Raw genomic sequence first — 15,698 nt, forward strand, 5'->3', positions numbered from 1 at the left:
CGTTCGCTTTCCTGCTTGCATGAAAGTTGAGCAGCTCATGTCTAGTCATAGCATGGCCCCTTGTTTGCAGGGATTCAGCCAGGTGACTCTAATGGGAGCTCACTCTAAAGGGAGCTCACTTTAGCCCTCTCTAAAATCTCATTTCTACCAGCTTGCCACCCACCACTACCCTCAACTTGCATTCAGTGATTAAAAAATATGAGAAATTAATGCTGGAACCAACAAGAAGCTGCCTAACTTTAGCAATCGAAATGAGATGGTTTTTGTGTCACCCTCAGCCCTTCAAGCTATATGCTGTACTCTCTCCTGCAGAACTGGAATTAATTTGCAAACTGGACACCATTAAATTAGGCTTGAATAAAGACTGGGAGTGGATGAGTCATTACACAAACTAAAAACTATTTCTCCATGCTAAATTTTCTCCTACTGTTACTCTCACCTTCTTGTCAAGTGTTTGAAATGGGCCATTCTGATTATCACTACAAAAGTTTTTTTCTCCTGCTGATAATAGCCCACCTTAATTGATTAGTGTCGTTAGAGTTGGTATGGCAACCCCCATTTTTTCATGTTCTCTGTGTGTCTCTCTCTATCTATCTATCTACTGTATTTTCCACTGCATGCATCTGATGAAGTGGATTTTAGCCCACGAAAGCTTATGCCCAAATAAATTTTAGTCTCTAAGGTGCCACAAGTACTTCTCGTTCTTTTTTCTCTTATCAGTGTGTAAAGAGCCTGTCACACCTACAAAACCTAAAAACTAAGAGGCAGATTTCATGATTACTTTGTGTAATTCACCAGAGGGACAAAGGGCTTATGGTCAAAACATTGCTGCAGACTTATGTAGATTGTTGACCAGTTTTTCAACCCTTCTGAATGTGGTTTTTCACCTCTCTCCCCGCAATCTCTGCAAGCCTTTCTCCATGCATAGTGTCCCCTCTGGTCTGCTCTGACACTGAAGACCAGCTGTGCATCCCACCGCTGCCAGGAAAGTTTTAGGGGGAGGGATAGCTTGGTGGTTTGAGCATTGGCCTGCTAAACCCAGGGTTGTGAGTTCAATCCTTGAGGGGGCCATTTAGGGATTTGGGGCAAAAATTGGGGATTGGTCCTGCTTTGAGCAGGGGGTTGGATTAGGTGACCTCCTGAGGGCCCTTCCAACCCTGATATTCTATGATTCTGTGGTAACAGGATGGGCAGGGATGGTGTCCCTAGACTCTGTTTGCCAGAAGCTGGGAAAGGATGACAGGGAATGGATCACTTGATGATTACCTGTTCTGGTCATTCCCTCTGGAGCATCTGGCATTGGCCACTGTCGGAAGACAGGATACTGGGCTAGATGGACCTTTGATCTGACCCAGTATGGCCATTCTTATGTTCTTATTAACATGGGACATCATGATAAAGAAAGCTGGTGATCCTCTGTACCAACAGTTAACTTTGTATTGTGTAATGTAGTGGCTTTATTTAACCCCTCTGCTTTTACCATTTGTGAATTTTCCCTGGGGTGGCTCATATTATGATAGTTATATTTAATCTTTATATTGTGTGGTGTACAGGACCACAAGTAGCTTTGGATGGGAGGAGATGGGGAACACTTTATAAATAAAATGTACATCTGTGACAGAGGATCCAAGCACACTACAAAGAACCAGAGATAGAGATGGACCTGAAACAAGAAGTTGGTGTCCGGATCCAAATGTCCCTAGGGTTTTGGTTCTGTCCCGTCTCTAACAAACCCAAAGTACAACATAATAAAAGTCAAATAAAACTAGAAGGAGTTGAAGAATCAGAGCAAGTGTGCCAGACAGGGACACACGTTGAGGCTTCAGCTAGTAGTGTTTAGTTTAAAATGGAACTTAGCAACTGTCATCAAGAGTCAATTCCTGTAGGGTACACTGACTGTTCAGTGCTCCCGTAGAAGTCAGTAGCAGATAAAGGTGCTCAGCACTTGGCAGGATCAGTGCCCAAAAGAGCAGATCCTGATTGGCATTAACCAGAAGAGATAAAATGGTTACCGGTGCAGAGGTGGTCAGCCTGCAATGACAAAGCAGTGTGTTGGTGGGTAGAGGTATTGGAGAGTGGCTTTTGTGAGCAAAGATACTTATGCTAGCTTTCTTTCCTTCTTGGGGAAGATAAATAAGAACAGAGTCTCCTTTATCTCACTGAAATAAGAGCAGCTGTGCCCAAAAATTACATCATTTGGATTGGGAGTTCTGGGATGAGAGGAGGCCTGCTGGGCCCATCAGCTTCTACTGCCAGCACAGGCTTCAGTGAGCTGACATGCTCGATAGCAGAGTACAGAGCAAGGCTACCTAGCACACAAGTGGACGGAGATAACTTGAAGGCTTTCTTTTGTTTACCATGTCATTTTCTGCTCTGTAATCTCTCCATTTGTCAGGTAAAATAGGGTAAGGAGCCAAAGGTCACAGGGTTGGTTTACCAGGAGCCCTAAAGTTATTAATGTTTCTGAACCTTCCAGTTTGAGATTTTCTTCACCAGCAGCCGCCTGTCATCCTGCTCTCGGAGATAAAGGCCATGTTGTTGCAGGCCTAATGTGATGCCGATGATAGATCAAAGGAGCCAACATTTCAGTCACTTTCCAAAACCTACTTCAAAAAGAAAAGATTACACCTAACTGGAGTGTGGGGGGAGGGAGAACAGGACTTCTTGGGAGGGGAGCTTCCCAGCAGCAGCTAAAGTGACCTGCAAAGTGGGGATATTCTTTAATAGCCTTCATATCCCTCTGGTATATTGAAAACACCCACTTAAAAATAAAGCCCAAAGCATACGGACACCATTAAAGTGAATGGACTTTATCAATGTTATGTGTTATCATGGAGTTGTATTAATTTATAAGTGGGTCTGGTTCAGCAAAAATATATGGGTCAGATTTTTCAAAGTAAGCATTTTGTGTGTATGACGCCCCCAATCCCATCATGGATAATCAGAAAGGTTTGAAAAGGGGACCTTCAGCACCGAAGACCTCTATCACTTGAACTAAAAGCATAGAGAACAGCCAGTTAGCAGTAACAGGCTGTTCTCTTCTAGTGGGCCAGCCACTGCGGTTGGGTGCACCGCACACTTTGCCAGTGAGTTACATATATACCCTGGTATGCTTGCAGATCAGATCTGCGTTTGTGAAAAGACCTGACTTGCACAAGCATATCCGATATTAGTACATGTAAGTTTAGGCGCACCCAACTCTGTGTGTGGGGTTTGTACATGGCCAGCTTTGAAAGTCTAGCCCTGTCGCTCTGTTTCTTGACCCATTACAAAGTCCGTCATTTTAGAAACAAATGTACTTCTGCCCAACACAGACCTAGCATCAATCGCTTTGGTGCAAGTTTAGGTAAAATGCTGATATTGGGAATAATGGAGAACTGTATGCGCTGCAATTGAAAGGGCTGCTGCAGTATGGAGGCTGGATGTCCCTCTAATGAGAGGGTTAAAGAAATGGAAAGGTTTCTGCAGCTCTGTTGGAGCAATGGAGTCAGGACATGTTCCCTGACTGCCCCCCTGTCTATGGAACTGACAGGGCTCAAGAAGACAGTGGAGGATGGGGATTGTTGGGGATCTGAGCAACCAGCTCTGTTGAGGGTGGGCAGCTGGGTAGAGGGACTCTAGCCCCCCACAGTCCTGGACTCCTCCGTTTCTCACCATGGCATGATCAACGGCTGTTCTGTTAATTGCTGTCACCTGCTATGCTTCCAGGCTCTGCAGAGTACACAGAGGAGAGTTGATATTGCCTACAGCAATGTTAGCTCTCCACAGCTTCTCCTCAGATCGCAGCCTTGGGCAGGGGGAAGCATTTCTGCTTAGCCACGGTCTCCCTTCTGCCTGCAGCTTTCTCAGTAGGTTTACTCTACCCTGCTTTACTTGGGTGTGGGAAGGAAGCATTGACCCCAATAGGAGAAGAACCAGTTCTAGGGACATTCTCCTAATCACCTGTGGAAATGCACTGTGCTGGCATGTTGTCACTTGTATGACATGAATTGCACGAAAAACCAGCATAGTAGAAAGCATTGGGGAAAAATCTGTTTTTATTTACATTAATATTTATCCAGATATTAAGAAGCTTCACAAAACGTAATACCTATAGTTTAAAAATAAATAAATATAGACACACATGGCACTATTGTAGGGGTGAACATGGGTACCAAGCAGTGCTAACTACCCACAGTTCCCATTTGAAATGGGAGCTGGGGGTAATCAGCACCCTTGCCAATCAGGTGTTGAAGTGAGAGGATGGTCGGTCGAGGCAAGAGGGTGTTAGCCTGCGATTCAGGAGACTTGAGTTAAATTCCCTGCTCTTCCACAGACTCCCGATGTGACACTGGACAAGTCTCTAAATCTGTATCTCTCTCTCCTGGACAATGGTGATAGCACTTCTCTACCTCACAGGGAGTGTTGTGTGGGTAAAGATTGTGAGGTGCTCTGATGCTGTGGCGCTGGGGGCCTTGGATTTTTCACCTGCTTCAAAGAATTGCGCAGTTACTTTTTGAACTCTGTTTTTCAGCTCCACAGAGGTTGACGACATGATTCGAAAATCAACCAACTTGCTGCTGACTCGAATGCTGAGTAACTGTCTGCAGAATGTTATTAAGAGAAGAAACACAGGGCTGACAGAGGTAAAGAGCTCAGTTCCCAGAGCAAATCTAGTCATGGAGGGAGAATGTGTCCCATAATCTAATGTTTGTAGTTCCATTTCAGCTTTCTAGGACACGTCTTTAAAATATAGCAATGGGACCATTATCGTAACCTTAGGTTCTTTGAGAACAATGGGGAGCTGCTGCTTATTGCTGTAATAATTAGTAAGCACTTTATGCTCAGAGAGGAATTTCTCTGCTGCTTTCTCAGTTGTCATTGTCTATCATTTGATGGCCAGTATTCCTTGAATGTTTATAATTCTAGAACACATTTGTATGCTGGCTATTATATTCCTTGTTATAGGAATGAAAAATTTAAATAAGGTAAAACAAACGGCTATCGTTTGTATTACGGCCACAAGTCAGAACTCCAGTGAGTGAATTTGGCAGCATTATGCTAAAAGCCAGACAAACATGGAGTATAAAAGGTGGTCTCTGCTCCCAGAGCGCATTTTTTTCCAGATATTTAGAAATAACTTCCCAAACTTTAGGAAAGATGAGGTTTATGGCAGTTACAAAATGTTTGTGAGCCAGCGATTTTATGCTCGTGTACACGGGATTAGTGTCTGACATTTCTATAAATGTGTGTCAACTAAAATTTTAAATCCATTTAATGTGAGTAGATGATAAACTAACTGAGACATGTACAAGTCTTTGTACTGTGCCTAGGCTAATGAATCCTAGTGAGCCCTCCAGGTTCTGCTATCCTAGGAATATTAAATAAAATATGTCTGTATTTAATTGATGTAATTGTATGTGAATTGTGACATGAGACCTGACTAATGCTTATTTACTCTAAGAAATCTGTGGCTGACTTTGCTGTGAAAACCTTTCTTGTGTTTTGGGAACAATTATACATCCAAGGTGTGGATGCATCTAGGGGAATTTCATCACGTCAGAACTGGTTTATCCCTGTATGTGCTTTCAATTTTGCAACTGGGATTCACCCTTGCCCTGCTGCCCTCCGGCACAGGGGAGTGTCTCTGATCCTTGGGGGCATATTCCTCCTCTCCTACCCCCCAGGGTGTCCTTGGGAGTAAGGAATGTAGAGCTATGCCCTACTCTATGCATTGGAAAAAAAAATCCTCTGTTGTGAGTATATTTTTAAACCATAGCAATTTGATTCGTGTGACTTTGTGAACAGTGCTTAATAGCTGACTGGTTAACTTACCACAGGAGTCCCTTCAGACTGCTTACCCCCCGCTTAGAGAAGAGCTTGACATGTGGTGTGTGTTCCACTCTGAGGCGTAGGAAAGGTGATGCCAGGAGAAGAAAATAATGTGGTTGAGAGAGTGCTGTGGTGGAGGGTTTGTTCAGCTGCCTTGGCACTGCCTCTGGAAGCTGAAGTGGGATTCCACAGGAAATGCCTACAGGTCACGACAGTTCAGACTTAATGACTCCAATTTAAAATAAAGGTCTAATTTGGCAGGAGCTGCCTGCCTACAGTGTTTTGCTTTGGCACTCTTTTCATCTTAAGGCTGGCGTCACCCTCCTGCTCTATACCACTTAGCAACATACAGTTTGAGTAGCCAGTTTCCCCTTTTTTCCATTCTGGTCTAAATGGGTAACTCTTGCCGCCCCATTTTAGTCAGGATAAAGTAGGAAAAGACATTGGCACTGTCTCGAAACTATTTCTCTGTTCTTCACTCCGATGCTCATTCTTATGTAGCACAAATATTGGCCGGTGTTTATAAAATGATAGTGCATTGCATTTTTCATCTGGGGATCTCAGAGCCTTTACGCTGTTTCTCAGAATGTGTCTGAGGGTCACACAGATTGAGTAAAATTTCCAAAAGCTCCCAGGTCACTTAGGTGTCAAGTGCCATTTTCAAAAGTGACTTAGGCACTTAGCTGAAGTGCAGCTTCTAAGAGTAAATCTCTAGTTCCTTCCACAAGTCAGCCCCCTCCTCTTCTATTAACACCCACCCCTGCATCATCTTCCAGACAGCATGTTTGACATTCATGTAGAGAGCCATGTACCAGTGCCACCTGAGAACCTTCCTTATCCTGCTTTTCATTGCTGCCTTTACCGTTTTTCTCAGGGTGGGCTTGAATTACTTCAGACCAGTGGATATTAGCGTTTGTTACCAAAGTCTACTCCATATAATTCCAGCCCTTGCCCCTAGAATCATAGAAGATCAGGGTTGGAAGGGACCTCAGGAGGTCATCTAGTCCAACCCCCTGCTCAAAGCAGGACCAGCACTAACTAAACCATCCCAGCCAGGGCTTTGTCAAGCCAGGCCTTAAAAACCTCTAAGGAAGCAGATTCTACCACCTCCCTAGGTAACCCATTCCAGTGGTTCACCACCCTCCTAGTGAAATAGTGTTTCCTAATATTCAACCTAAACCTCCCTCACTGCAACTTGAGACCATTGCTTCCTGTTCTTGTCCCCTCACCCATCCCCATTCCCTTTTGCTTTTTGAAATAAGAGTCATAGAAGTAGTACCTCAGGAGCTCAGAGGGGAGGGTTTCTGTTCTTTCTACTTTCATATTCCCCCAATAAAAGCAGGGATGCATTATGTCCCGGACCTAAGGCAACTGAGCAAATTCATGCACAGATTGTGTCAGAATAGTGATACTAGCTAGCTTCCATCCTCTCCTCTCTGGGAGCTCAGCATTGGTTTGTGTCTCTTGACCTTCAGGATGCTTATTTTCATATAGCAATTCATCCAGTCCATAGAAAATATCTCCAGTTTACAGTGGGACACAACCGCCACTGATACCTTTCAGCCTGTCTGCAGTCCCAAGAGAGTTCACAAAAAGTTTGGTGGCAGTAGTGGAAGTCCGTGTGAGACAGCAAGGTATAACCATGTACCCATTCTAGGACAACTGGCTTCTGAGAGACAAATCCCCCTAGGGTGTATCCAGTGCCCTGTCCACACGCCTCAGCATATTCCATTTTTAGGACTGAGTGTGTATTACAAAGATAAGGTGGGTTAGGTCATATCTTTTATTGGACCAACTTCTGTTTGTGAGAGAGACAAGCTTTCGAGCTTACACAGAGCTCTTCTTCAGATCTGGGAAACCTACTCAGAGTATCACAGCTAAATATAAGGTGGAACAGATTATTTAGCATAGGTAGTTAACATTTCTAGGGGCCATTCAAGGTGAAGTGGCCCGTTAACATCCCTCCAGTCATAGTTGGGAAAGGAAGGAAAGAGGGGAAAAAGGCAGCTTGTAGGGAATTTAGTGGGTTATAGATTGTTATAATAAGCCATAAATCCAGTGTCTCTGTTCAGGCCCTGATATTTAGTGTCTAGCAAAGTTATAAATTTAAACTCCCAGCCTCGTCTTTTGAAGGTATTGTGCAGGTTTCCTTTGAGGATGAGGACGGATAGGTCAGATATAGAGTGTTTGCTTTGTGAAAAGTGTTCACCCACAGGTGATAGGGCATTTTGTGCACTGATTGAGGTACACCAGGTGTTGTGATGGGAATGTGTAGAATGCATGTATCTTGAAAGGTGAGTTGTGGGGGGTGTTGATCATTGAAGCAGTGGTGATATGTCTGCAGGTTTTGCATTTGTTGTTCTGGCAGGGTGTGGTTCTGCTTTGAGTTGGTGTGTCCTGGTCTGTGTGGAGCCTGCTTCTGACTGTGAACTTGAAAAAGTTGGGGGGTTGTTTGAAGGCTGGAAGAGGAGATCCAGGAGGGATTTCTTTCAGGATGTGGTCCCTATCGAGAGTGGGTTGAAATTGTTTAATGATACCCCATATGGGTTCCAGTGTGGGGTGGTAGGTGACAACTAGGGGTGTGCAGTCAGAAGGGGTTATATTTCCATATTAAAGCAGGTTATCTCAGGCTATTTGGGTCATCCCTCATTTCTGTCCATAGAATGTATAGGGGCTCTTCTTGATTCCAAGCTGGAGGCATATCTCCATTGCTACAGGTTTTGAGATCATCACATCCCTAATGTCCAACCTCAGGGGAAACTCTACAACAGCAGCAAGAATCTCTGAGAGACAAGGTGAATGAGGTATCTTTCATTGGGCCAACTTGTGTTGGTGAAAGAGACAAGCTTTTGAGCTTACACAGAGACCTACACTGCAAACATTAAACTATTTGGTCATGTGGCATCCTGCACTTTTGCCAGACTTTGCCTCTGCCTTCTCAGGAGCTGCCTGAGGTCTGTTTTCCAATCAACCAGACATCATAAGCACACTTATCTCGTGGTACGGACTACTCTACTAGCTTTTCTGGACTGTTGGACGACGCCCCAAGATTGTCTGCAAAGAAATATTCTGCACTCCTCCTTCCGCAGTGACCCTGATTACAGATGTCTCCATAGCGGATTGGGGGGCCCAGCTAAAACACCTAGATTCAAAGCATATGGTTCTGGAAAGAGTCCCTCCCCCACATATCCATGTGCTGAAATTCTGGGTGATTTGAACTAGCCTGTGGAATGTTTCTACTGCTTCTGAAAGGAACCATAGTGGTGCAGATCCTGACAGACAACACCTCTACAGTGTTTTATATTAACCGGCAAGTGGGTGCCCTTTCAGTTCCCTCTGTCAAGAACCAATCAAGCCATCTTCATGGGAAAACTTACAAGGCTCTTTACCTACTGGGAGCAAACAACAATTTGGTGTATTACCACAGCAGGCAGTACTCAACCATTCATGAGGACTCAGTCACTGAAAGACTCCATGCTCAAACCTGTATTCCACAGGCGGGGCTCCCCCATAATTTATCTGTTCACCACCACCAGGAGCAAATGTCCATCATTCTGTTCCAGCGCAGGCTTCTTCCAGGATGCCTTCCGAACCCCTTTGTCTCAACCATCTCTGTGCCTTTGCCCCCATTCCCTTAACACCCAGGGTCATAAGGAAAATGTAGGATGTGGCCTCAGTAGTACTCAAAGCCCCTTATTGGTCCAGATAGTATTGGTTCACAGACCTATTGCACCTGTCCACATAGCTAGTGAGAGCTCTCATCAATCTGCTAGATATACGCTCTCAGAATCAAGGACAAATTATCCATCCAAACCCAACATCTTTACATCTGATAGGTTGGAAGTTTAGTGTCTGAGCACTACAGACCGGGATTGCTCTGCACAGGTCCAAGAAAATTCTAATGTAGAGCAGGAAGCCCTCTTGAGACAAGATCAGTCTACATTCAGAGTGGAAAGGTTTTCCCATCTGGGCTTCATCACATGGTCTCATCCCTTTAAACCCTAGTCCCAGGATTTTGGACTACATCTTCTTAAGCTATCAGGCCTCACCATTAATTCTGTCAGGGTCCACTTAGGTACAATTCCACTGGTTTGAGAGTCCACTTCTGCCTGGGACTTTAATGTAGTTTTATGGGCCTCATGGAACTCCCCAGTGAACTCTTATCCAAGTACTCTCTACACCATTTAATTCTCAAAACCACTTTTGTGATGGCTGTCCCCTCTATAAAATTTAAACATCTTATAGACTTTCAGGCCAGAAGAAACCATCATGATCATCTAGTCTGACCTCCTGCACATTGCAGCTCACAGAACCCCACCCACCCACTCCTGTAATAGTCCCATAACCTCTGGCTAAGTTACTGAAGTCCTCAGATCATGGTTTAAAGACTTCAATTTACAGAGAATTCACCATTTACACTAGTTTAAACCTTCAAGTGAATGGTGCCCCGTCCTGCAGAGGAAGCATCAGTAGCCGATACCCCTTCCGCTCTTTTCCATAAGATAAGGTGTGCGGAGACCTCATCAGAACTTTCTTACCAAAGTGGTGTCTGATTTTCATTTAAAGCAAACCAGCAGCTTCGCTGTTCTCTTTTCCCAAACCACATTCAGACCTGCGAAAAATCAAGTTCCATACTTCAGATGTTTCCAGAGCCCTTCTTTATCAGTTAGACAGGACCAAGCCATTCAGGAAATTATCCCATTTTTTTGTGGCATTGGAGAAGGCTGTGAAAGGTCAGGCCATCTCTTTCCGGATGTTATCCAAGTGGATCACCCAGTACATCACCATTTGTTACCAACTAACAGATATGCCCCTCTCCTCAGGCGGCATCAGGGCCCACTCAACTAGAGACCATACAATTTCTTCTACATGCCTAATAAATGTTCCTATATCAGAGTTCTGCAGGGCTCACATACAATTTAGTTCATGCCTTTACCAAGCATTATGCCCTGGATTTAGCAACTAGGCCAGATGCCAAATTCAGGAGAGCCGTTCTGCAATACTTACTTAGTTAGCTGTATTAGGACTCCTCAGACCTGTGTCCAGTTAATCTAGGAACAGCTAACTAGTTGTCATAAGTAGGATCAACATGGACAAAGACTCAAAAAAGAAAGGTCATTTACATAATGGTAACTGTCGATCTCCAAGGTGTTTAACGCATGTGGACTTCACAGCTGCTCTCCATCCCATCAGCTTCATTATCCAGCTCTCTGGGATTTTGAATTAGCAATGAATCAAAGAGATGGTCAGGGCCACTCTTCTTAGAGGCTCTTGGGTGAGGGGGCACGAGGACATGCAGGACACAATCACAGCCCCAGTGGATAGTGTTGGTCAAAAGATTCCGATCTTGCATGCATGAAGTGCATGTGCACCATAAGAAGGATCCACACCAACAAAATATCTCAAAGAATCACAGTTAATGTAAGGTAAGTACCAGGTCAGGTTGTAGAAATGTTTTTTGTAGGAACGTGGTGGAGGCCTGTGGGACTGAGCCTGGTAAATTGAAATGTCTTCTCACTTTGATATACCATATAAATACTAAGCGGACTGCATTGGAGACAGTGAACCCGCCCTTCTTGTTGATTTACGCAGCACTGATTAAAAGCATGTGTGCTTTGATCTCCCACCAAGAGACAAAGGACCATGGGGCAGCCATTAGCAGTAAAGAGGGGGATTAAGCAAATGCATAACAGGGACACAAGGGATTACAGAACTACAGAGAAAAGAGCTATCATTTGTTTAATTTGTACAACCAGATTTGAAAAGCCTCACCACTACAGATTCAAGGAAGAAAGGAGTTGACTATAAGGAACCAGTGTGTGTGGAAACCAGAGAGTAAGCTTGCCACTTCATAAGCACTCGAGGGAAGAGACACAGGGAGCATTCTCCATGTCTGGAAGCAGATGAGGATGGGCAGATTGTGTTACCAGAGGGAAGAGGACCAGGAGGAATTCTGCATAGCTAGAAGAATCCAATCCTTAGTAGGTCCTCAGTGTGGATTCTGCAGAAAATATCTCTGAAGATCCAGCTGGCTGAATGGAAAGGAAAGTAGATGGAATGTACCTGGGGATGGCTGCTCAGCCCAACCCACTGGACAGTCAGACGTGCCCAGAAAGAGATCTCCAACTGTCCAATGAAGACAGACAATCGTTGTTTGGGATTCTGTACTAAGAATGAAAAGAATGTTTTCTGCAAGACCCAGATGGACAATGGAATGGTGTGCTGTCTTCCAGGAGCCAACATATGAGATGTGACTAAAATTGGGTAAGCTTTTAAAGACAATGGGCAAGGACCCCCTGGCGACAGTGAATAATGACACTACGTGGCAGGATACCTCACAGATAGTAGCTGACTTCCAAGAGCTCAGACAGAAGGATGCTGAAGGAGAATGTCCAAGAGCTCTTCTCTGAGATCCTTCCTGTCCCATGAACAAAGGAGGACACAAGGCAGAAGATTCTGGATGTGAACTGCTGGCTAGGTAAGTGGTGTAAAATTAGAGGGTCTGATTTTGTGGAACATATGTCCATTTTCTGTGGGGAGAATGAGTTATACAGTTTGGATGACCTCTTCCATCTCTGTAAAAGGACAACCAATCTTCTAGGGAGCAGGCTGGCTAGACTAATCAAGAGGGTGTTAAAGTAACAACAAAATGGGAAGATCAAAAGGGAGAACAAATGTGAAATCACTTAGAATAAAATGAAGTTGATGAGACTAAAATTATTTAAATTTATTTGGGCATAAGCTTTCGTGGGCTAAAACCCATTTCATCGGATGCATGTGCATCCGATGAAGTGGGTTTTACCCCACGAAAGCTAATGCCCAAATAAATTTGTTAGTCTCTAAGGTGCCACAAGTACTCCTTCTTTTTGCTGATACAGACTAACACGGCTACCACTCTATAATTAGTTAAGTCATCAAGGGACACGATGAAGTTATTTACTTGCCTATACACCAATGCTAGAAGCCTGGGTAATAAACAAGAGGAAATGGAATTGCTCATTTATGCACATCTATTCAGCTTAGTTGGTATTACTGAAACTTGGTGTGAAGGTTTGTGTGATTTGAATTGTAAAAATCAATTATTATAACCTAATTATGGGCAAAGGGAGAGAGGGAGTAGCACCCTGTCAAATATGACTTCGCCTATTTCCGAATCATTGGTGCTTGAAAGCAAATGATCTTGAATACTTATAGACCAATGTTCTAAAATTCTACAGCGAACACACATTCTCCTGGTGTCCTAAGTCCAATTCCTTTTCTCTCTAATGTCACTTTTGAATTCTAATATTCCAGCAAAATGGCACAAATGTCCCAGAAGATATTTTAGCATGACATCGGGGATAAATGGGAAGTTCTTAGACCCTTTCCATTATTGCTTATATCGCATCTGAAATACGAGGCAATTTGTAAGAAGACAGCGTTCCTGTCTGAGAAATGAATGTGAATAAGGAACTAAATAAGTTATTTGCAAAGTTAAATAATTATCTGTGAATGAATCAGAGGCAAAAGCAAGATCAGTTTGCCCTAAACTTGCAATGCTTGAGCTGTATCAACTTCAGGGGATCTTTTGCTAAGGCATTTTATCAGTTGATAGTTAACCATCGAACCATCTGTGGCTTCATTTCTAAATGCCATTGTGTGTTTTTTTGTGAGCTGTTGCTCAAGAATACAGGGTATTTAGGGTTTATTAACAGATACCATGTTAGACCAGAAATATGTTATCTTCTGTAACCCTTTATATTTTAATGGTATTTGAACTGTAGTAAAATGAACAATGAGTTTATAAAATTCATTATAGTCTTTTGTGGTATTAGCAAAAGTCATGGGACATTCCTTTCTCAAGTGTGAGCTTTTATTTAAATTTCATATGTTAAAACAGGACAATCTTTTTTTTAGCCTTTAGCAGTGTACAGCACGTTTGTGCAGTGTCCAGCATGATGACAGATCGCCCTGGTTTGGCATCCATTAGTCCGACATACACCTTACTTTAAAAACACAAGCCGCACCTGACACATCTCCTTGCCTTCACAGCTTGTGCAGATTATCATAAATACGACTCACTTGGAGAAATCCTGCAAGTTCCTAGAAGAATTCATAACCAATATCACCAGCGTACTCCCGGAGACTGTCCATACTACCAAACTCTATGGAACTACCACCTTCAAGGTGAGAAAACCATGGTAACCTAGGGGTGTTCTGTGGATTGTGTCTGACTGTAGATACACCATGTGTGAGTTGTGCATGGTCCACAAATAAATTTGTGCTGCGAAAATTTGTGCTGGAAACTTCCACATTAATCTTTTTGCACATTTTATAAAGTCTGTGCAATCCTTTCAATATGTGTTGTTTTTCAAATTATTTTAATACTGCTTTCTTTAAAAACAAAAAAAACCCCACCATTGTCAGCAATTTAGTGTTTATCTTCAACCCTACAGTAACAAAGCAGCAAGGAAAACAATAACAAATGAGTCACTACCAGATTAGTCACATATATATTGTTCCAAAAGGTAGGGTAGAGTTTCTCTCTCTGTTTGTGCTCCCAGTGCATGTGACCTACGCAAATTCCTTTTTGCTGTAGCATTCTAAAGCCGCAAAACTAAATCATCAATAAGTGTCTGCCACCACTAAGGCATTTTATCATCCCCTAGTGCCCCTAGCACACAGTCCCTCATACAAGCAAATGGTAGGAAGTATACTACTTCACCAAAAATACATGGATGGGTAAGCTTTCGAGAACACAAATGACAGGTAAGTGAATTTTTCCCAAACAGCAAAGCTGCCCAGGCCTGGGCTTTCTCTGTGAAATGGTGAACTAATATCGATAGGGTTGTAGTACAGGGAAGACCCAACATGCATGATGCTGGAAAAACATCATTGCCGTTTTTTTCATTTATACAGTAAAGCAGCAGCAGTCTGGAGGACGCTGCTGGGTTTGGCTCTCCTACAGTACATCAGCCATGGATGCAACCATCCACCGAATTTCAAGCCAACATTCTCTTAGATACCAGCTTCCTGCATTTGTTCATTGTTTGCTTGATGGCTCTCTTGCCATAAGTTTACATAGTTGTAAATTTTAGGCTATAAGAAAACTGTAACCATAATAGAAATCATAGAAATGTCAGGCTGAAAGGGACCCTGGGAAGTCATCGAGTCCAGCCGCCTCCACTGAGATAGGACCAAATAAACCTCGACCATCCCTGACAGGTGTTTGTCCAACCTGTTCTTAAAAACCTCCGGCGATGGGGATTCCACAACCTCTTAAGTATCCTTAGAGTAGTTAGAAAGTTTTTCCCAATATTTTACCTAAATCTCTCCTGCTTCAGTTTAAGCCCATGGCTTCTTGTCCTACCTTCAGTGGACATGGAGAACAATTGATCACAGTCCTCTAGATGGATTAACTAGCGTGCATACCTATCTTGGTGGTATCTGAGATGTTTGCAGAACTATATACATCAATATGAATGATCTGACAAAAAATGAGGTTTCTTCTTTTCCATGATCCAGAGACAGGTAGCATGTCCTGAAACTTATTTGTTCTTATCCTTCTGTTTGTCTCAGTGGTGTCTGGCAGAGTCCCTGTCTGTCTCACCCCCTCCTGGCCTTGCCCTTCAGCACAGCTCCGTCCGCTTCCCCTGAACCAGCATAATGGCATAATGCCTACCGTGCCAGCATGGTATCTCAACACTGGTTCCATTTTAGGCAGAAGAATCCACTGCAGGGATTTAGCCACGCGACTCCGGTTCTTTTTAATGGGAGTTGTGTGGCTAAATTACGTATTTGCCCTTGAAAATCTGAACCCAAAACTCCAGTGGAATGGAATTGTGTAAACAGATAATCACAGGGCATGAGTGAGCACTTAAATATTTAGTAAGGGCGGGAGGGTCTGG

General features: G+C 43.4%; 1 protein-coding gene across 2 annotated transcripts in view; it reads left to right on the plus strand.

Annotated features, from left to right (window-relative positions):
• Window positions 1-15,698, plus strand: part of EXOC6B (exocyst complex component 6B) — a 449,074-nt gene that overhangs the window by 266,770 nt on the left and 166,606 nt on the right. For both annotated transcript variants that reach the window (XM_084627625.1, XM_084627626.1), the window contains exons 16-17: window positions 4,514-4,625; window positions 13,843-13,977. In XM_084627625.1, coding sequence (XP_084483751.1) covers window positions 4,514-4,625; window positions 13,843-13,977 — 247 coding nt within the window. The remainder of the gene's footprint in view (window positions 1-4,513; window positions 4,626-13,842; window positions 13,978-15,698) is intronic.

The sequence above is a fragment of the Lepidochelys olivacea genome (assembly GCF_965140295.1).
Source record: "Lepidochelys olivacea isolate rLepOli2 genome assembly, chromosome: 4".
Classification (NCBI taxonomy): Eukaryota; Metazoa; Chordata; order Testudines; family Cheloniidae; genus Lepidochelys; species Lepidochelys olivacea.